Source organism: Austrofundulus limnaeus, unplaced genomic scaffold (assembly GCF_001266775.1).
Source record: "Austrofundulus limnaeus strain Quisiro unplaced genomic scaffold, Austrofundulus_limnaeus-1.0 Scaffold31, whole genome shotgun sequence".
Lineage (NCBI taxonomy): Eukaryota > Metazoa > Chordata > Actinopteri > Cyprinodontiformes > Rivulidae > Austrofundulus > Austrofundulus limnaeus.
Window position 1 is genome coordinate 2,960,122 of NW_013952433.1, and position 17,083 is coordinate 2,977,204.

Here is a 17,083-nt window from a genome sequence, read left to right on the forward strand (position 1 = left end):
CTACAGAAATTCTAACTGCTCATTTTAAATCAATACTTTTACTTTTAATACTTAAGTACAAAAATATCAGATACTTTAAGACTTTTACTCAAATAATATTCCTAAACGAGACTTTAACTTTTACAAAAGTAATTTTTTGGTAAGATACTTGTACTTTTACTCAAGTATCACTTTGTGGTATTTTATACAACACTGCCTACAGGTAACATTTCAGAGGGGTTATGTCCTCACCGATCTGGCTGATGAGCTGTCTGAACTGATCCAGGTAGCTCTGTCCGTCAGGTGTGAGGCCCAGCTTTCTGATGCCTCGGTTAAATTTTTCTGCGCGCTCAAATGGGTACTACAAAAAAAATAAAAATACAAATTAAAACAGTAAAACATTTATCATTCATCCTAATTGTGCTTTACTGAAGAGGTTTTTACCTTCTGATCTGACTGGTCTTTTGTTTCCCTGAAGAAGCGTATRTCCTTTATAAGTCTAGACTTGATGTGCTCGTCGTACATAAACTGACTGAAGATGTAAAACTTCTTGCGCAGGAACTGGTAGGTGAAGTTGACCTGCAGTTAGAAAAGCGGAGATGTGTTACTCTTCGTCCACCCACGGTGGATGATGGAGCTGTGTGGTTCTGATGAACCCACGGTGGTGTTCATGATGCCCGTGCCGTGCGTCCGGATGGAGTTAGCCACATGGCGGATGTTGATGGTGTTCAGATGCTTGTTGTTACTCGCCTTCTCGATGAAGATCTGTTGGAAGGGGTCGGTTTCAGAGCGCGCGATGCAGAGAAAAGTGCCGCGTGTGGCTGAGTCTCACCTGGTTGTTCAGGTTGTAGAGGTAGCGGGAAACAAAAACGTGAATGTTTCTCATGATCTCCAGGACGTCCAAACCCTGATGAGGACAAAATGAATAATGAATCTTATGTTTATTTAACCCTCACCCCACTCCCCGGATGTGTTTCGACCTGCTCCAGAGTCTGGCTGGGCAGGTGTGCCTCCGTCATGGTGAGTCCATAGCGCTGCGTCGCGAGGTTCCTCATCTCGCTGTAGGTGGCCCAGTCGTGCAGCGCGACTGTGGTGAGGTTATAAAATGTTTTGTCCAGGTAGTGCGTCACATAAGCTGCAAAACATTAGGAAAAGCAAATTAAATCATTATGTCTGTTAAAACAAAACCTCTAGCAAATCACAGACTTATTAGAGAGTGGTAGTCTGAAGCACGTGGGCTTGGGGGATCTGTGGTTCATGACTGTAAAAACAAAAAAAAGGTTTGAATGTGTCCTTGGTCAAGATATGAAACACCAAATTACCTCCAGCAGATTAGAAGCATAAACAGGAAAATAATTGGAAACAAAGCTGAAATGTCATCATCTATCCATCTTCTTCCACTTATCCAGGACCAGGTCGCAGGGACAACGGCCTAAAGCCTATTTCACACTCCCTCCGAACTGCCGAGATCGGCTCGGATTGTCACAGTTTCATGACAAAAATTACGTTGCCATGTTCTCAGTATCGACTCCAGGGTTCCCACACCTTGGTCAACGTAAAATTCAAGGACTTTTCAAGGACTTTCCAGTACCAATTTCCTCAAATTCAAGAACCACGCATGATGGCAATTACCTACTGAATGTTACCAATAAACATGTATCATGAGGATTGCAAAAACTGAAAGCACAGATTAGTAATCCGTGCGCACGGATTACTAATCTGTGCTCTCAGTTTAGCAATCCGTGCGCACGGATTTCCGGCGGCTGTTTTTCTTTTTTCACCACTGACCCCCGGCGGGCTCCGTAGAACCCTGATCTCCTGAATGAAATCCCACAGTGTTCATCATGAGACTATATGAGCTGTGGTARAGGACAATCCCAGGGCTTGGATTGTATGTATGCAGAAAGAGTTTACCTTGCCAATACAATTATTGACACTAAACAGCATAATATTACAAAAATAGAGCAGTATTAAGACAATATTATAGTAAAACATCAAAATACAATCATATTAGTACTGTAAACACTGAACTACTGAGTTGAAATATTTAACTATGGTACAGTACCAAGTTGAGTACAGCAGGGGGCAGTATTGGACCAATAAAAGGCTCCATTAACTGCCGTTATAATTCAATAAACATTAATATTTCATAAACTATAAGTTTTTCAGGCACCAAAAGGCATAGCCATCATTTGGCACAGGTGCTTTACAGATATAAAATTACAATGGCAGCTCTAGGACAAGGTATGCAGGAGGAGAAGCATGCCGAAGTTGAGATGACTTGGCTGGGAAATGAATCACAATAGTATAGTATATAATTGTATGCTTATTGCAAAGTGTGATTAACTAATGTACTGTGATAATTAATGTGTTTTAATGTAAGATGGTGATTTAAGAGAAGTACTATTGTATGTCTTAAAATGAAGAAAGGGTGTGTGTGCTACATTTGGACAGTAAAAAGGACAAACTGTACTTCTGCAAAACAGAGGAACAATAATAGAAAAAAAGGAGAAGTGGGGCTTTTGTCTGGAAAGTCCCAGAGGCCCTGTGGTAGAGACGAGTTGGTTTACCTCACCACGGAAAGTCCCTGAGAGTCCTATTACGAACACCAAACAACCATGTGACCATGTGTCGACTGTTCAGCGTTAAAAGGAGTATGTTCGGGCCTTAAGCAGAGAAAATCAGACTTCCCTCTCCTCAGCCACTTGGGCCAGCTCCTCTGGGGGAATCCCAAGGTGTTCCCAGGCCAGCTGAGAAACATATTCCCTCCAGCGTGTCCTGGGTCTTCCTCTGGGCCTCCTCCCAGTGGGACGTGCCTGGAACACCTCACCAGGGAGGTGTCCAGGAGGCATCCTAACCAGATGAACAACCTCAACTGGCTCCTCTCGACGTGGAGGAGCAGCGGCTCTACTCAGAGTCCCTCCCGGATGACCAAGCTTCTCACCATATCTCTAAAGGAAAGCCCAGACACCCTGCGAAGGAAACTCATTTCGGCTGCTTGTATCTGTGATCTCATTCTTTCGGTCACTACCCAAAGCTCGTTCCATAGATGAGGGTAGGACCGTAGATCGACTGGTAAATCCTGGTGCCAAGTGTAATGGACACACTTATGCTTGAACATGGCGAGAAACTGACAACCTGCCTTTGTCTTCATCTCTTTTTATCTAGAGTAGGGTCCCAGTGACCCGTGTCTGGGCGAGGGAACACTTAGTGTATTTGTGGTGCTCATCATAAGGGGTCTTTGGGCTGCACTTTTTCTGATCCCTCACCTAAGACCTGTTTGCCTGACCCTACCGTGGGCATGAAGCCCCTGTGATAAGGTGGCAGCCCAGGGAGAAATGTCATCAGTTTCAAAAAAACATCTTTGTTTGTCAGAGAAAAAGGGCCTAGTTTCTGTGCAGCTGGATGTCCACCAAAAATTAAGCATAGTTTCCTGAGAACAATCAAAACATGATGTTCTTGAGTTCAGAAAGTAAACAAGCTACAGAGGCCCAGTGCAGAGCCAAAATGTTGGGCTGCTGTGCCAAAACTGAAAAAAAAAGTGTTTTTGTAACGACTGTTATTCACCATCAAGCCAAAAGTCAGAACACCCACACGTGTGGGAGCTGGACTCAAAGTATGGAAATACATGGCAATGAGGACGTGGTCAACAGGACAATATTACTAATAAGTTTTCTGAAAGTGTTCCACGTAAACACGCACAATCTTTTTTTTTTTACCCTTGATGTGGATGAAGCGGTTGAAGAATCGGATGGGTTTGACAGAGAAAAAGTGGGCCAGGTCCTTCATGCCGACTTTGAAGGGATTCCTGTCGTCGAGCTTCAGGTGGGTGTGGACAGAGAGACGCAAGTCCTTCTCAATCTCCTTACACAGCTTGTCCAGGAGGTGCTGTGGGAAAGAAACAAAGTGAAAACAGGTTTCCAAAGGTGGAAAATCATACCTGTTTCTTACACAGGAATATTTACTCTTTACCCTCCATTGATGAGGAAATCACATTTTTTTGTTGGCTTCATTCAAATGTTCAAATCCTGAGTTTCCTCCTTTTATGGAAAAATGAACATTTTCAAACTGAACCCTTTCCCCTCTCCATAGCATCAAATGATGGGAGATGGATGAGGGATCAGTCACTGATAAAATCCTGATTTGTTCTCATCTGAGTGTTTAATTTTTTATTAAAGAAAAAGCCTGTTCAGTGACGTGTTTATTTTAAAACATTACACAGATCTGATCCCTCAGATGATGGATTCAGACGGAGCCGGTGTGTAACACAGATTACATCTGGTGTGGGCCATAAGCACATTTACTCCTTATTTATCCTCACGTGTGCTGCTAACCTCATTGAAAACATCCATAATTTCCTTTTCGTAGCTCTCCAGCAGCTGATCACACGACTCCAAGTGTTTGGCGTGCAGCATGGAGGGCACGCTGTCCCTTAGAGCGCTGAACATGTACTGCTCCAGCAGAACAGGCATTACAAACAGGAAAACAGAGAAGAAGTTAAAGATAAATTAGTATTACATTTTGATAATCTGGTGAATAAACATCAGGGCCCAGTTTCCCGTACAGGGATTAAGCCTTAGTTCTAGATTAAATCACATTTTAAACCAGGATTTATCGAAACAGCTTTCTTAGTTCAAAAAGAAAAAATAAGTAGGTCCTCTGGATGGGTTCTTTAGTGAAACGTTTCGTCTCTCGTCCAAGAGACTTCTTCAGTCTGAAGAGTTTCAGGTGAACTCAGCCTTAAAAGCACTGCCTCCACATGGTGGACAAAGAGGTTAGTCATATGCAAAAAAGGGCCATCGCCTGACAATAGGCTTGATTGGCTTTATTGTTCATAGAGGGTCATGTGCACTCTTTCAGGGATGAAGATGTTCTCATCCTTGATAGAGAGGAACGTTGGTTTGAGAGAGGAGTAAAGGAAGCCATCTTTGTGAAGAAAAAACGTCCACCATTAAACAGAAGTGGAGGCCTGCGTGTCCAGTTGTCCTCCTCCTACAATGCTGTTATTGCAAGTATGACTCAGCCCCCTGTGAGTATAAGGTGTGAATCAGAGCCCAAACAATACCCAACACAAAGAGGGAAAAAACAAAAACAAGGGGATTTTGAGCCCCGCCTGCATTCACTACATACACATGACGCAACACCTAAGAACCACAGCCGAAGCATCCAAACCAATAAATCAGATGATGGGGCACATGACCCTCTATGAACAATAGAGCTAATCAAGCCTATTGTTAAGCGATGGCCTTCTTTTACATGTGACTGACCTGTTTGTCCACCATGTGGAGGCAGTGCTAATAAGGCTGAGTTCACCTGAAACTCATCAGACTGAAGAAGTCTCTTGGAGGAGAGAYGAAAYGTTTCACTAAAGAAGAACCCATCCAGAGGACCTACTTAATTTTTCTTTTTGATTTTTTTCTACCTGGATTAGGACGTTTTCCATGTAGTTGCATCAGTTGACCACTAGATGTCAGTCTTCGCCAGCATATCATTTCTGAGTCTCTAACGCCGTTGGCCGGATGCTTTTGAGCTTCAGCGTTTAAACCTTATTTTTTTTTTTAAAAAAAGGAGCTCCGATTGTAAAGTAAAATAAATCAATATATACAAAATTTTAGTATGGATTACAAAGTTTACTATTTTTGCTGGGAAAGGGAGTACTAAACACTGCCTTCCTGCTCTGTAAGCAGACACAAAGCATTGTGGGAAATGAGAACCCTGACCGAGAGAAACTGTCAGGAAGGATTTCTACGTTTCCTATAGGTGTGTTTATCTGGGAGGGGTGCTGTTAGACACATCATGTGTGTTGTGATTCAYTGACAGCCATACCTTCCGCTGTTCAAGGTAATGATGACTGATAGATAATTAGTTATTAGCAGTACTGCATTTTAATTTTAGAAAGTGCAAATCTGCTTATGAATTATAATAATTAGTAAGTCTGCTAAAGTGCAAAGGAAATATTTAGGTCYGCAATTAGCAGGTTTGCACTTTAGTGGGCTTGTGCCCACCACTGGACCTGACTAATACTTGATTACCTTAGTCTGAGACTCTATAGTCTGGAACTAGTTAATCTGAAGTTCAACAACATCTCAGAAAGAAGTTGGATTAGTGTGGATTAAGTTAGACCAGATTAGATTAGTCCTGGTTTTATTTAAGCCCTGACTGTGAAACTGGCCCCAGGAGTCTTGTCAGAAGTGATTAATGTTAACTTCCTGTTGCTACAGTTGGAAAACTTTCAGCAGAAAGAGGAACTATCTTACATCGTAGCTGTTAGCTGTCAGGATCCTTTGTTTTACAAGGAGCCTTTCATCTTGTAGCTGCTTGTTTTCAGATTAGATTAAAAAAACTCTTAAGACCGTTATAGCCACCTATCATAAATTACTGACACGCAAAGGCTGCGCTCCACCTTCTGTACTGAGCGGAGCCAAGAATACAAAAACCCATGCTTTCCTTTATTCCGGGCTTTTGTCTGCACTACCCTTAAAGAGGGCTTTTGTCTGCACTATCCTTAAGGAGGAGCAGTAAAGGGGCCCGGTGCCTTTTTCTCTGTGGTGAGATTATTCCAGGTTCTCTTTAGAGTAAAACCTGCAGGCTTCTTCCTACCTGGGAAATAAAGACCTGGAGAAGCCTGAGGTTAAAAACTATCAGTCTGCGTGCTTACGTGTATTCGTGCTGCGTCGACAGCGTTGTCATAAACGTCGTCTAGATAAATGGGAAAAACAGCTCGGTGCCAGTACAGGAAGCTGCAGTCGCACTGCAGCTTAACCCTAAAAAACAAGTAAAAAAGGCATCTTTAGTAATTTAGGGATAACAGTGTTAAAAATGTTTAAAAGGTTGAATTAAAGTTCAGTAGTCTTGAATATAAATTACCCAACAACCAGAGGTCTATAATGTAATTGAAAAAAATAACTAAGTAAAAGTAAAAATATCTTAACAGAAAATGACTTTGGTAAAATAAATGTCACTGATGAGAAAACTACTTAAGTAAAAGTCATAAAACTGTTCACAAAAATTGGGAAAGTAGGAGTAAAAGTACTTTTCCACGCTCTCTAACAAATAAACTGTTAAATTTACAGAACCAAGTTGATTAAATTGGTCAATTTCTTTAAAATAAAATATGTATATCGCCTCAAATTTACTCTGCTAGGTTTAGTGGAAATAGTTGATATGATTTAATTGAGTCACACTTAATTTTTTAGAGCACATAAACAACTCCTTTCATGATGAGTTTAGACAGATTTAATTCATAACAAGTAACTAGGTGTTACATTTTAAAGTAAAGAAGTAAAAGTATCATTTTTAGGTTTTAAAAGTAACTAAGTAAAAGTCATGATTGAAAAAAGTACTTGGTAAAATTACAAATCCTCAAAAAAATTACTTAAGTACTGTAACAAAGTAAATGTACTTAGTTACTATAAAACCTCTGCCAACAACTAGAAACAGGTAGAAGAAACAGTTCACTGATTGCTAAAGTGATGATTTGAACTACAGTTTTAAATTTCAAGAAAAGGTTTAATGTGCAAAATCCAGACTGCCTTCAAGAGAAATAACTCCAATCAAAACGCTGCTTCTAGATTAACCAATGTAATATAAAACGCACAAACATCCCACCTTTCACTGAGCTCACTTATCAAGTCCAGCTTCTTCAATACCACCTGCAGGGGAAGCATCTCCTCATCTCTGAAGGTTTTCTGGAAAAAAACAGAAAATATTGCACTTAGATTCCAGAGAAGCAGCGTGCGTGTGTGTGTGTGATGTTACCAACTGAACGTACCATTTGAGTGCCGACGCACAGAGCCAGCGACACCACCAGGCGGCGCTCTTTCGTGCTCGGTCCACTCAGAGCGTTTTCTGCGAGCACTAAAGAAGAGAGCACGTCCAGCCGCTGCTCGCTGTACTTCTTGTCAGAGATCACCCTTTTCTTCAAAGACAGGACACAAATGAACAGAAACACACTGAAAAATCCGTATTTTACTTCCAAGAACAAAATTCACGACAGTTGGATTTTTTTTGTTCACCTTGGCAGTACTGATGGCGCTGAGAGCCTGAGACTGGAGCTGCAGRGTGATGTGAGAAACCGAGTCGGCCACAACCATTGAGCGTCGGTATAACGTGTGCTCCACAGCCTGGGGGAGGCATCACGAAGCACAACCTGTGTTAGTTTCACTCTAACAACCAGTAAATAAAAGACAGGAAGAGTTTGGACATGTTCAGAAGCGTGCACACACCTTGAGCAGCTCGACTAGTCGACAAAGCGCTTTAACAGACGTCTTGGTCATGGGCCGCTGCATCGACATGTACATGTTCATGGTGGTCTTGATGATGGTGCTGATGCTGTAAGCGTACAGGATGCCCTGTGAGTAAAAGATGTGAAGGTAAAAAAATCTGTTAGACATTATTTTTGTAGWATAACGCTTTCACGCCAGAAATTTAAACCAAGGTCATTTTATGCTGTGAAATGACAAGAGTTCTAGTTCTTTTGGTCAAACCTGGTGAATGACGTTATGCACAACAGCATGCAACATTGTGCGTGCGATAGAAAAATAACTTGTATATCCCCTTCTCTCGGATTCTTCTCAGGTCAAGAGTCAGTGACCTCTTTTGCTGACCTARATGTCAGCAGGATTTATGACTTAACTGTTTTATCTTCTGTTTTCTTTCAGATAAAGTGTTTTAAGATCTGGAAAAGATCTRTTAGAAGTAATCCTTCTTGCTGGACAGTTTATCACATATCACGCTCTCCTTGGCCCAGCATTGGCGCCATGAGAGGTGTTATTGTCTGGTTTGGATAGCATGCTGTATAAATGAGTGTATTTGAGACTGCCTCAGTGCACACATTCTATGTACCACTGCCCTGTGTGGCATGATCTCGGTCCCTTAGGTCTGCTGACCAGCTGCTCYTGGCCGTTCCCACCTGTAAGAGGAAGCTTAGAGGAGAAAGAGCTTTCTCTGTTTGTGGCCCTAAACTCTGGAACGCCTTACCATTGTTCATCCCCCTCATTGTCCATTTTTAAGACCCGTCTGAAGACTCACTTTTACTCATTGGCTTTCAACCCAATTGAGACTTGATTTTATGTCTTGCCAATGCAATAAAATTCAGACGACCATTCCACAAAGTACTTTTTATTCTTGGACCACGTGTTTCTGTCTTTGTTAAAGAAAGATTTCCACGACATGCAATCTCACATGATATTAGTAGTGCACAGAGTAGGTGTTTGCCTATAAAAGTGGTTGGATTAGAGTCGTTTTTGTGTGTTCTAAAGTTTTTTTTTGTATTATTTATTCCAAATATGTAAATTATACCTAGCTTCCCACTTATTACAAAACAACATAAATTTCACAATATTAAATACACTAACAAAATAAAAAGGAACGACAATAAATAAACTATGGAACACTATAATCAAGAAATAGCTGAGATATTCAAAAAGGAGTGAGAAGAAGCATAGCTTATGATCCTTCCCCCCTTTGTTCAATTCAAATAATTATACACACCCACATGAACACATCTATAAATACACCTACATACSTTGACTCCAAAAATTAATCTGTTGTGGAAGTACACTGCCTGATTGTTTTTATTTTATTTTTTCAGGTCAAATAAAAAGAAACCCTAAAGATCTTTATCTGATTAACTTTAGATCTTTCGCCCAACCTCCAGTCTTCCCTGAAGGAGAGACTTCCCCAATGGGGGTGTCTTTTACTTTTTGTCACAGCTGACAAAAGTGCCCTCCCCCCACAGACACCCCTGTGTATGTGTGTGGTGTGGCGTGTGTGTCAGTGGAGGGACTGGAGGACAAATAATCACTATGATGTAACAAACGATAGAAGATGTAAACATGTGAGAATAAATTATTAGCTGACCATGGAGCTCGTGATCAAACTGGAAGTCTCAGGCTACGTTCACACTGCAGGCAAATCCGACCCAAATCCGATTTTTTTGACCCATCTGACTCATATCCGATTTTTTTATGACAGTCTGAACGAGACAAATCCGATTTTTTCAAATCCGACCCAGGCCGTTTCAGTATGTGGTTTTAAATCGGATACTGTTTTCAAAGTGACTGCAGTGTGAACGCTCATGTCACATTCATCTGACTTTTTCATCAGGAGGAGGGGGTGAAGGATCGATAAGACCCTAACATCAAGTCTCGCTGTTTAAATCTGCAGCTCCATGTGTTTACAGCTCCAAAACACAAGTCCAGTTGCTTCATCTTTTTACTTTTCATTTTCCACGTAGATAGTATGATAATAACGATGTCCAGCCTGGGTCGCGGAGAGTATCGATCCTAAAGTTAGCTACTCGGTTGATACTTTTTTCCAGCTCGTAGTTTCGTTCAAAAAAAAAAGCTTCACTGGAGCATCCCGGTCAGAGACAGGTTCAGATATAAACACTGAACTAAAGAAGCAGGTCAGATAATTATTTAATCGGCTCTGATTAAACAACAACTTCCGATTCGATGTGCAAAATGTAGCATCCATGCTAGCTATGTAAACAAACAAGCCGGCTGATGAGACGTCACGTCTTTTACTGCGCATGCGTGTCACATCAGTGCTGTGTAGCGTTCACACATAGGTCTGATGCAGGTCACATTTAAAATGTAATGTGAACGTTCACACAAAAAGATCTGATTTTTTCAAAAAATCGGAACTGAGCATTAAGAYCTGCAGTGTGAACGTAGCCTCAGAGATAAACAAACAACCAATGGGTTTTTTCTTAATTGATGCTCATAAGACCCCCCACCCTCCCAGCACAGTGGTTTACTATCTTGGGGGTTCAGCTTGCCTTGGAAGAAAAAAAAGGGCGGGAATGAGGACAATAGGCTGTGAACCACTGCCCTAAGGTCATACCACTGGCATTTGAGGTCATTCCTTTATTTCAGACCTAAAGCCGAGTTCGACACAAAAATGGGGTTTTGTATTACCGCAGGCTATTTGTTTACACTTCTTGCTAAGATATATTACTGTGGGGGGAAAAAAGCCACAACAGCATCTCAAACATCTTCAAACCTGGATAAAAAAAACAACAATTTGTAATTTATTTTGCTTTATTTTCAGTCTTTCCCTTTTTGAGAATTTCCACCAGAAAAAAAAAAGAATCTTGTCAGGCTTTAGTCCTTGCATCACAAGTTTGTAAAAACTGGTGATTAGTTTAATAGACCTGACGTTTTTCCTATTTTAAAAGCACTTTCCAGAGTGTTCTCCTCAATGCTGCAGACTGTACGACCTGCACATWTAAACATTAACTCCTAAGAGAGGAGATAAGTAAACACCAAAGGCCAGGGAACAGCCAGTGTATGGGTCCATTAGGGGAGGGAAGCCAAAGAGACTGGACATAATGTTAGTTAGCCATGATTCTGTTTGCTCTGTTGACCCCGGTAAGTTTTTCTTTGTCCATACAGGTGTTGTAAATTACTCTCGGCCTCATCAGTCACATGGGACCAATTTGTCTTAGGAGGCCACCCCCACCCCCAATTAGTATAGCTCCTAGGCATTCATGGTGCATTCCATTTACATCGTATTCCCAGAACTGGTAAATGSTAGTGACGTCATTTCCCAACAAACCACATGCAACGGCATTCCAGTTAGCCGACAGGCGATTGTATTGTTGCCGCTAACCTAGCTACAACACCGCTACAATGTAAACAATGACAAAAAGAGAGCTGTACTCTATACATCATGAAAATAAACATTGATTTTAACACGTACAGTATTGCACAGAAAACACACTACTTGTGCGAGTGACTAAACATGCACAAAAAATTAAGAAAGACAATTAACAGTAAAAGTTACAGAGTTAACTTTCTAAAGCTGCAAGTAGCTGCCATCTTGAAATTGAAACTGGGGGCAGTTCACTGCCTCCTCGGTCACATGGAACCAATTTGTCTTAGGAGACCCTTCCCCCCCATTAGCATGGCTCCTAGCATCATTCAGGCACACAAATTCCTCCACCACAATGGAGGCAACTCACAGAGATGTCTGATTGCCCTATCAGGAAATCTTTGAGATAGGTGTCTTTTCTGTTTTTTTTTTTTTTTTGAGTTGCCAACTGAATGTTGGTTATCAGACAAGCAGCACTCACACCGCATGAGGTAAAGTGTTGTTTTGGACCGTTTAGAGCAGGAAAAGAACAGTGACTACACTGCAGTGGGTGAAAACGGTTCCCTGTGATTTATGTAAGAATGAAAATGGGGCACTCTGCTGCTTTCATTATTGTGCACATGTGGAAAGTGGTTGATTGATGGTTCTGTTTGTGTAAAAAACTGTATGTAGGAGATCTGAGCAGGGAGTTGAAGGTCAGCCTGACCCGGAAACATTCTTTTGTWTGAGTGTGTAAGTTTGGGGTCACAAAAACAGATCTGATGATGCACAGAAAAGGTGAGAAAAGGACCTCTAAGTTGTACTGGGAGGGTTTTTATGCTTACAAGACTGCTCGGGCTTGTTGCTTCAATAAACCCAAGAGTTAAAAGTCATTTATTTTTATTATTGCTCAACTGATTTCATGAAAAAATAAGCCACTCCCACTAGTTTTGTAGCCTGGCCCTTGCCTTCCCACGCAGTTCCGCTCAATTCTAGTTTCCCTTCTCTGCTCCGTCTGGGATTTCTCCCATAGACAAGAATATCTTCAGGAGAATTTTGTCTGGGCCAATCAGAGAACAGAAGGCGGAGTTTTGAACGACGTCGATTTTCTGCGCAGTGTCTGCTAGTTAGTTTAGCAGTGGCAGTGGAGAAAGTGAATGAAGCCAGTCTGTGTTGATAAGGCTTCCAAATTAAATTTGTCTGAAAAAGCAGCAGCTCTCATTTACAGTCGTCTCTGTACTTCTCTCTTCGCAGTAGGATTGTTTACAGAGCACACGATTTCCGGTTAGCTTCTTAGCCTCCTTCACAGTAAAGCTGGCACACATACGTCACGGCCAACTRATCCAATCATTTTAAACTTCAGCAGAGGCCACGCCTCCAGCAAGAATCGCTTCTCTATAGCCGAGAGTCCAGACCCTCATATGAAGCAAAGTGAAGGACAAGGGGCTGTTTTTTTTACCAGGCTACGTTTTTGTGCTGAACTTTTACTTCCTTTTAAAAGTTTTTGTGACCCTTCAACAACTACAAGACATTTGTGACCATTTGTATTGTAGTTAAATGAAAGATGAGCACAGTGAGAACTAAAACACATTACCCTGTTAGTTCAACATAAAGGCTTCTACAAACAAACCCTTTCACTGCTTACCTGAACAAACACATTACATCTACTGTTAAGATCTTCTTCCCGCTTGTCACTTTTATGCTCCTTGGACAGGATGGACTCCAATTTCATCATCCAGGAAGTTACAAAAACATAGTACGACTGAACATCCCTGAAAAGAGAAAATGCTTCTTTAGAAAACTATTCTTTTATAGAATAAATGTGGTTGTCTGTAATGACATTCTTAATTGATAGAGCTGAATTGTATCTGTGCTGACTTTGTTAATGTCTGAGCTCTTTGCTGCAGGTAGGCATCTCTCTGAGCTCTGATCGCCTGAAGGCTCTTCTTGTCCATCATTTTCGCTGCAGCCGGGACTTTGGCAGTGAGGAAGGTGTCGGGAAACCAGATGATGTTCGCAACAAGAGTGACAGCGGGAACCTGTGAGGAAATAAAATCAATAAGTAAAAAAAAAATTAACTAGAATATATATTTTTTTTGTTTAAATGAAAAAAAAAAACAGTGAAGACAAACATACCTTTTTGCAGACATCGAGCAATGCCTTGTAGAGCTTTTTGTCGACACTCCTGAAAATATGAAAGTGGAGAACAAAGAGAGCACAGACTGAAGCGTATTTATCTCTYTGGTCAATTTCAGTAGGTTCACCTACACAAAAAGAAAGAAGGAAAAAAAATCAATGAAAATAAAGCAAAAGCAAAACAATGGATTTCACAACAAAAAAAAAACTCACCAATTTTCGACTCCACATTTGCGAATATGGTGCGAATGTTGACGGCAAACTCCTCGGCAAAAACACTGTTTTTGGAAACGGCGACTCCCTCCCCTGGATCGTCAAACCTCTGCTCCACGCAGGCCTGTCAACCAACAAGGAGTTAATGCTGCTCAGAGGAGCCAAGCTAATACTTTATTGGCAGGAAAGAAAAGAAAACCACCTGCAGGATCATGCCGTCCAGCAGCTGTCCCTCCAGCTTGAGCAGGAGCTTCTCGAATGGTTTCAGCTTCTCGTCAGAGATGGAAAACTTCCCAGGATTATGATGAACGGACTTCAACAGCCTGAAAATAAGATGCAACATATCACTTCAATGTAATAAAAACTAGTTTTATACAAAGAGTACTAACTTTACTGAACTGATCTTAATGGCAGACAAAACTGTTGACAGTTTAGGAAATATAGTTTAAACATAGTTGAAAAACAAGTTGTTTTCCCCCTAATTAAATGGACTTATATATTATTATTCTATCCAACCAGGAACCTCAAATCTTAAAATCTGTGCCCTCATTTAGCCATTCTGTATTAAGGCTCTGTATAACCCAGACAGATCATTCTCACACTGTTTAGATACAGTATTGTGAGGTTATACTTAGGATTTATGGTGACTTCTTTTGGGACGGTTTTTTTTTCCTGCCAATTGGGGGCAGGATATGGGAGGGTATGTGCTGCTTGTCAAGGGGTTTTGTTTTGTCTTTTATTTAATTGCTCCACGATAATCTTGGTTTTCTCCTCCTCATGTCTCTTTTTGGTCTCAGTATTTCATCCAGCTCCCTCTAACGGTTTGTTATCGAACGGTTTTTCTGTTCAGAGAGGTTGTAGACAGGGGTGCCCCTTGTCACCTTTGCTGTTCACGTTGTTCATTGAACCTTTAGCTGAGACTATTAGATCCAACCCAGACATAGCTGGAATTAAGATAGGTCAAGATCACCATGTGATCTCTCTTTTTGAGGACGATGTCCTTTTATATCTGAAAAACCCAAATAAATYAGTCCCAGCTGTACTTAGTTCCATAGATAAATTTGGTGCTCTTTCAGGTTATAAGATTAACTTAAGCAAGTCTGTCGCTTTTCCTCACAATAYCCCTCAAGATATGGTGCTACAGCCTATTTTTCATACATCTAAAAGAGGCTTCAAGTACTTGGGTATCYTTATTACATTAAGAATGATCTGTCAAAATGGTCCACCTCATCTATATCACTTCTTGGTAGGGTTATTACAATAAAAAATGAACATTCTCCCTCGCTTAAACTACCTGTTTCAAAATCTTCCATGCTACTTGTCCCTTACATTYTTCAAATCCCTTAATTCTCATATTTCCTGTTTTATATGGAACAATAAGCATCAACAAATTAGGTTCCCTACTTTTACTAAACCCAAGCAGTTGGGAGGTTTCTCTCTACCCAATATGCAGCTTTATTACTGGTCWGCCCAGCTTAAAATTATGTCAGATTGGTTTTCTAGTAGAGACAATTGTTTATGGCTGGGCCTTGCATCTTTACCATGCTGTCCTAGAAGGTTAAGCTCTCTCCCTTTTATCAATAACTTAGATCAATTGGTTTCATTGAAGGAAAACATGTTAGTTTACAGTACTTTGTTAGCATGGCACGACATAAGGAAATACTTGAATATTCCTCCCTAAGAAGTGTATTTTGTTATAATGGACTTCTCCGTATGTCCCCACAGTAAATATGTGGCTCACAAAGATATCTGTCATCCTTCCTTTGGAAAAATCGACTTATGATCTTAATCACAAATCACAATTTTTATTTACTTATTTTGTATGTGTGTACATGTGAAGTGGCATGGGTTTCTCTTTTGTTCTTTGTGTTGTAACTAATCTAAAATTAATAAAAATAATAAAAATAAAATAAATAAATAAATAAATAAATAAACAAAGAGTGAGTGGCACTCTGAGAACTGAATTCAAAAAGATTCGGCTGCCAGAGAAAATAACAGCTGCTTTCATGCACACAATTGGCTGAAATGCAGCAGAAAAGCTGAGGTTTCACTCTAAATAGAAGTTAGTTTTTGCATATATCACTTGCTACAACAGGTGTGGGTATACTGACTGTTATGGAAATATTTATTTAACAAAGACAGAAATACGTGATCCAAGAATGAAGGTACTCCGTGGAATGATCAGCTGAGTTTTATTTGCAACAACAGGAACACAGAAAACAACATCGAGCCATCAGACTGTCCCCCTGCTCTCTGCTCCTCTTTCTTGTTTCTGCTTCTGGGGCAGTTAAGTATATACTGTTTAACAAACACTATTATGTCATCTTAATAAAGTAAGATTTCATCCTAAGGAAATGCTGGGTCAAGGGAAAACACAAAGATAAACACAAGTGATATCTAAGAATGATTATTGTTGTTAGCAAATCTTGTTCTGACTTTAATTATTCTATCTGCTGATAAACAGCATGTCATGAAAACCTAGGTCATTAAAGTATGTCATGAATTACTGGCTTAAACCTAAAAGTATTACTTCCATTACACTGACCTTTTATACATCTTCCAGTGATCTTTTAGCGTACCATGATTCTCCATAATTTCATCAAGTGTAATCAGTACCACCAACAACTCTCCCAGGTGTTCGTACACGACCTGAGCAGACAGAAGAGGAAAAACGGAGTGAAAGCAGTCAGATCGATTACTTTTTTAAAGTTCAGCAAATCTTAAAACTCACTTGAAAATGGACGCCGGAAGACTCGATGACTTTTGTTGCACTCCTAAAATAAGCAGAGAAAATATTTAGAACAGCTTTTCTGACGAAAAGAACAGAAAAAACTATGCATTACTTGTTCAAGGCGGAAAACAGAACTTAAGTTTAACAAAATACAGCGAGTAAAATAAGTATTGAACACGTCACCATTTTTCTCAGTAAATTTATTACTAGAGGTGCTAATGACATGAAATTTTCACCAGATGTCTGTAACAACCCAAGTGATCCATACATACAAAGAAATCAAACCATAAATGTCCAGAAATGAAGTTATTTGTAATAATGTGGAATGGCACAGGGAAAAAGTATTAAACACACTTACTGAAATTTATCTAATCCATCCATCCATTTTCTTCCACCTATCCAGGGTCGGGTCGCGGGGGCAGCAGCTTCAGAAGGGAGGCCCAGACC

General features: G+C 40.5%; 1 protein-coding gene across 1 annotated transcript in view; it reads right to left on the reverse strand.

The window, feature by feature from the left end:
• The window catches only part of washc4 (WASH complex subunit 4), a 26,109-nt gene that overhangs the window by 4,352 nt on the left and 4,674 nt on the right, over positions 1 to 17,083 (reverse strand). Inside the window, exons 8-26 of the mRNA XM_014005618.1 lie at positions 16,637 to 16,679; positions 16,451 to 16,554; positions 14,108 to 14,228; positions 13,906 to 14,029; positions 13,693 to 13,820; positions 13,435 to 13,595; positions 13,202 to 13,328; positions 8,205 to 8,330; positions 7,995 to 8,102; positions 7,751 to 7,897; positions 7,588 to 7,667; positions 6,638 to 6,743; positions 4,314 to 4,430; positions 3,699 to 3,867; positions 960 to 1,114; positions 812 to 886; positions 640 to 744; positions 424 to 558; positions 232 to 340 (exon numbers count right to left, since the gene is read on the reverse strand). Coding sequence (XP_013861072.1) covers positions 232 to 340; positions 424 to 558; positions 640 to 744; positions 812 to 886; positions 960 to 1,114; positions 3,699 to 3,867; positions 4,314 to 4,430; positions 6,638 to 6,743; positions 7,588 to 7,667; positions 7,751 to 7,897; positions 7,995 to 8,102; positions 8,205 to 8,330; positions 13,202 to 13,328; positions 13,435 to 13,595; positions 13,693 to 13,820; positions 13,906 to 14,029; positions 14,108 to 14,228; positions 16,451 to 16,554; positions 16,637 to 16,679 — 2,240 coding nt within the window. The remainder of the gene's footprint in view (positions 1 to 231; positions 341 to 423; positions 559 to 639; positions 745 to 811; positions 887 to 959; positions 1,115 to 3,698; positions 3,868 to 4,313; positions 4,431 to 6,637; positions 6,744 to 7,587; positions 7,668 to 7,750; positions 7,898 to 7,994; positions 8,103 to 8,204; positions 8,331 to 13,201; positions 13,329 to 13,434; positions 13,596 to 13,692; positions 13,821 to 13,905; positions 14,030 to 14,107; positions 14,229 to 16,450; positions 16,555 to 16,636; positions 16,680 to 17,083) is intronic.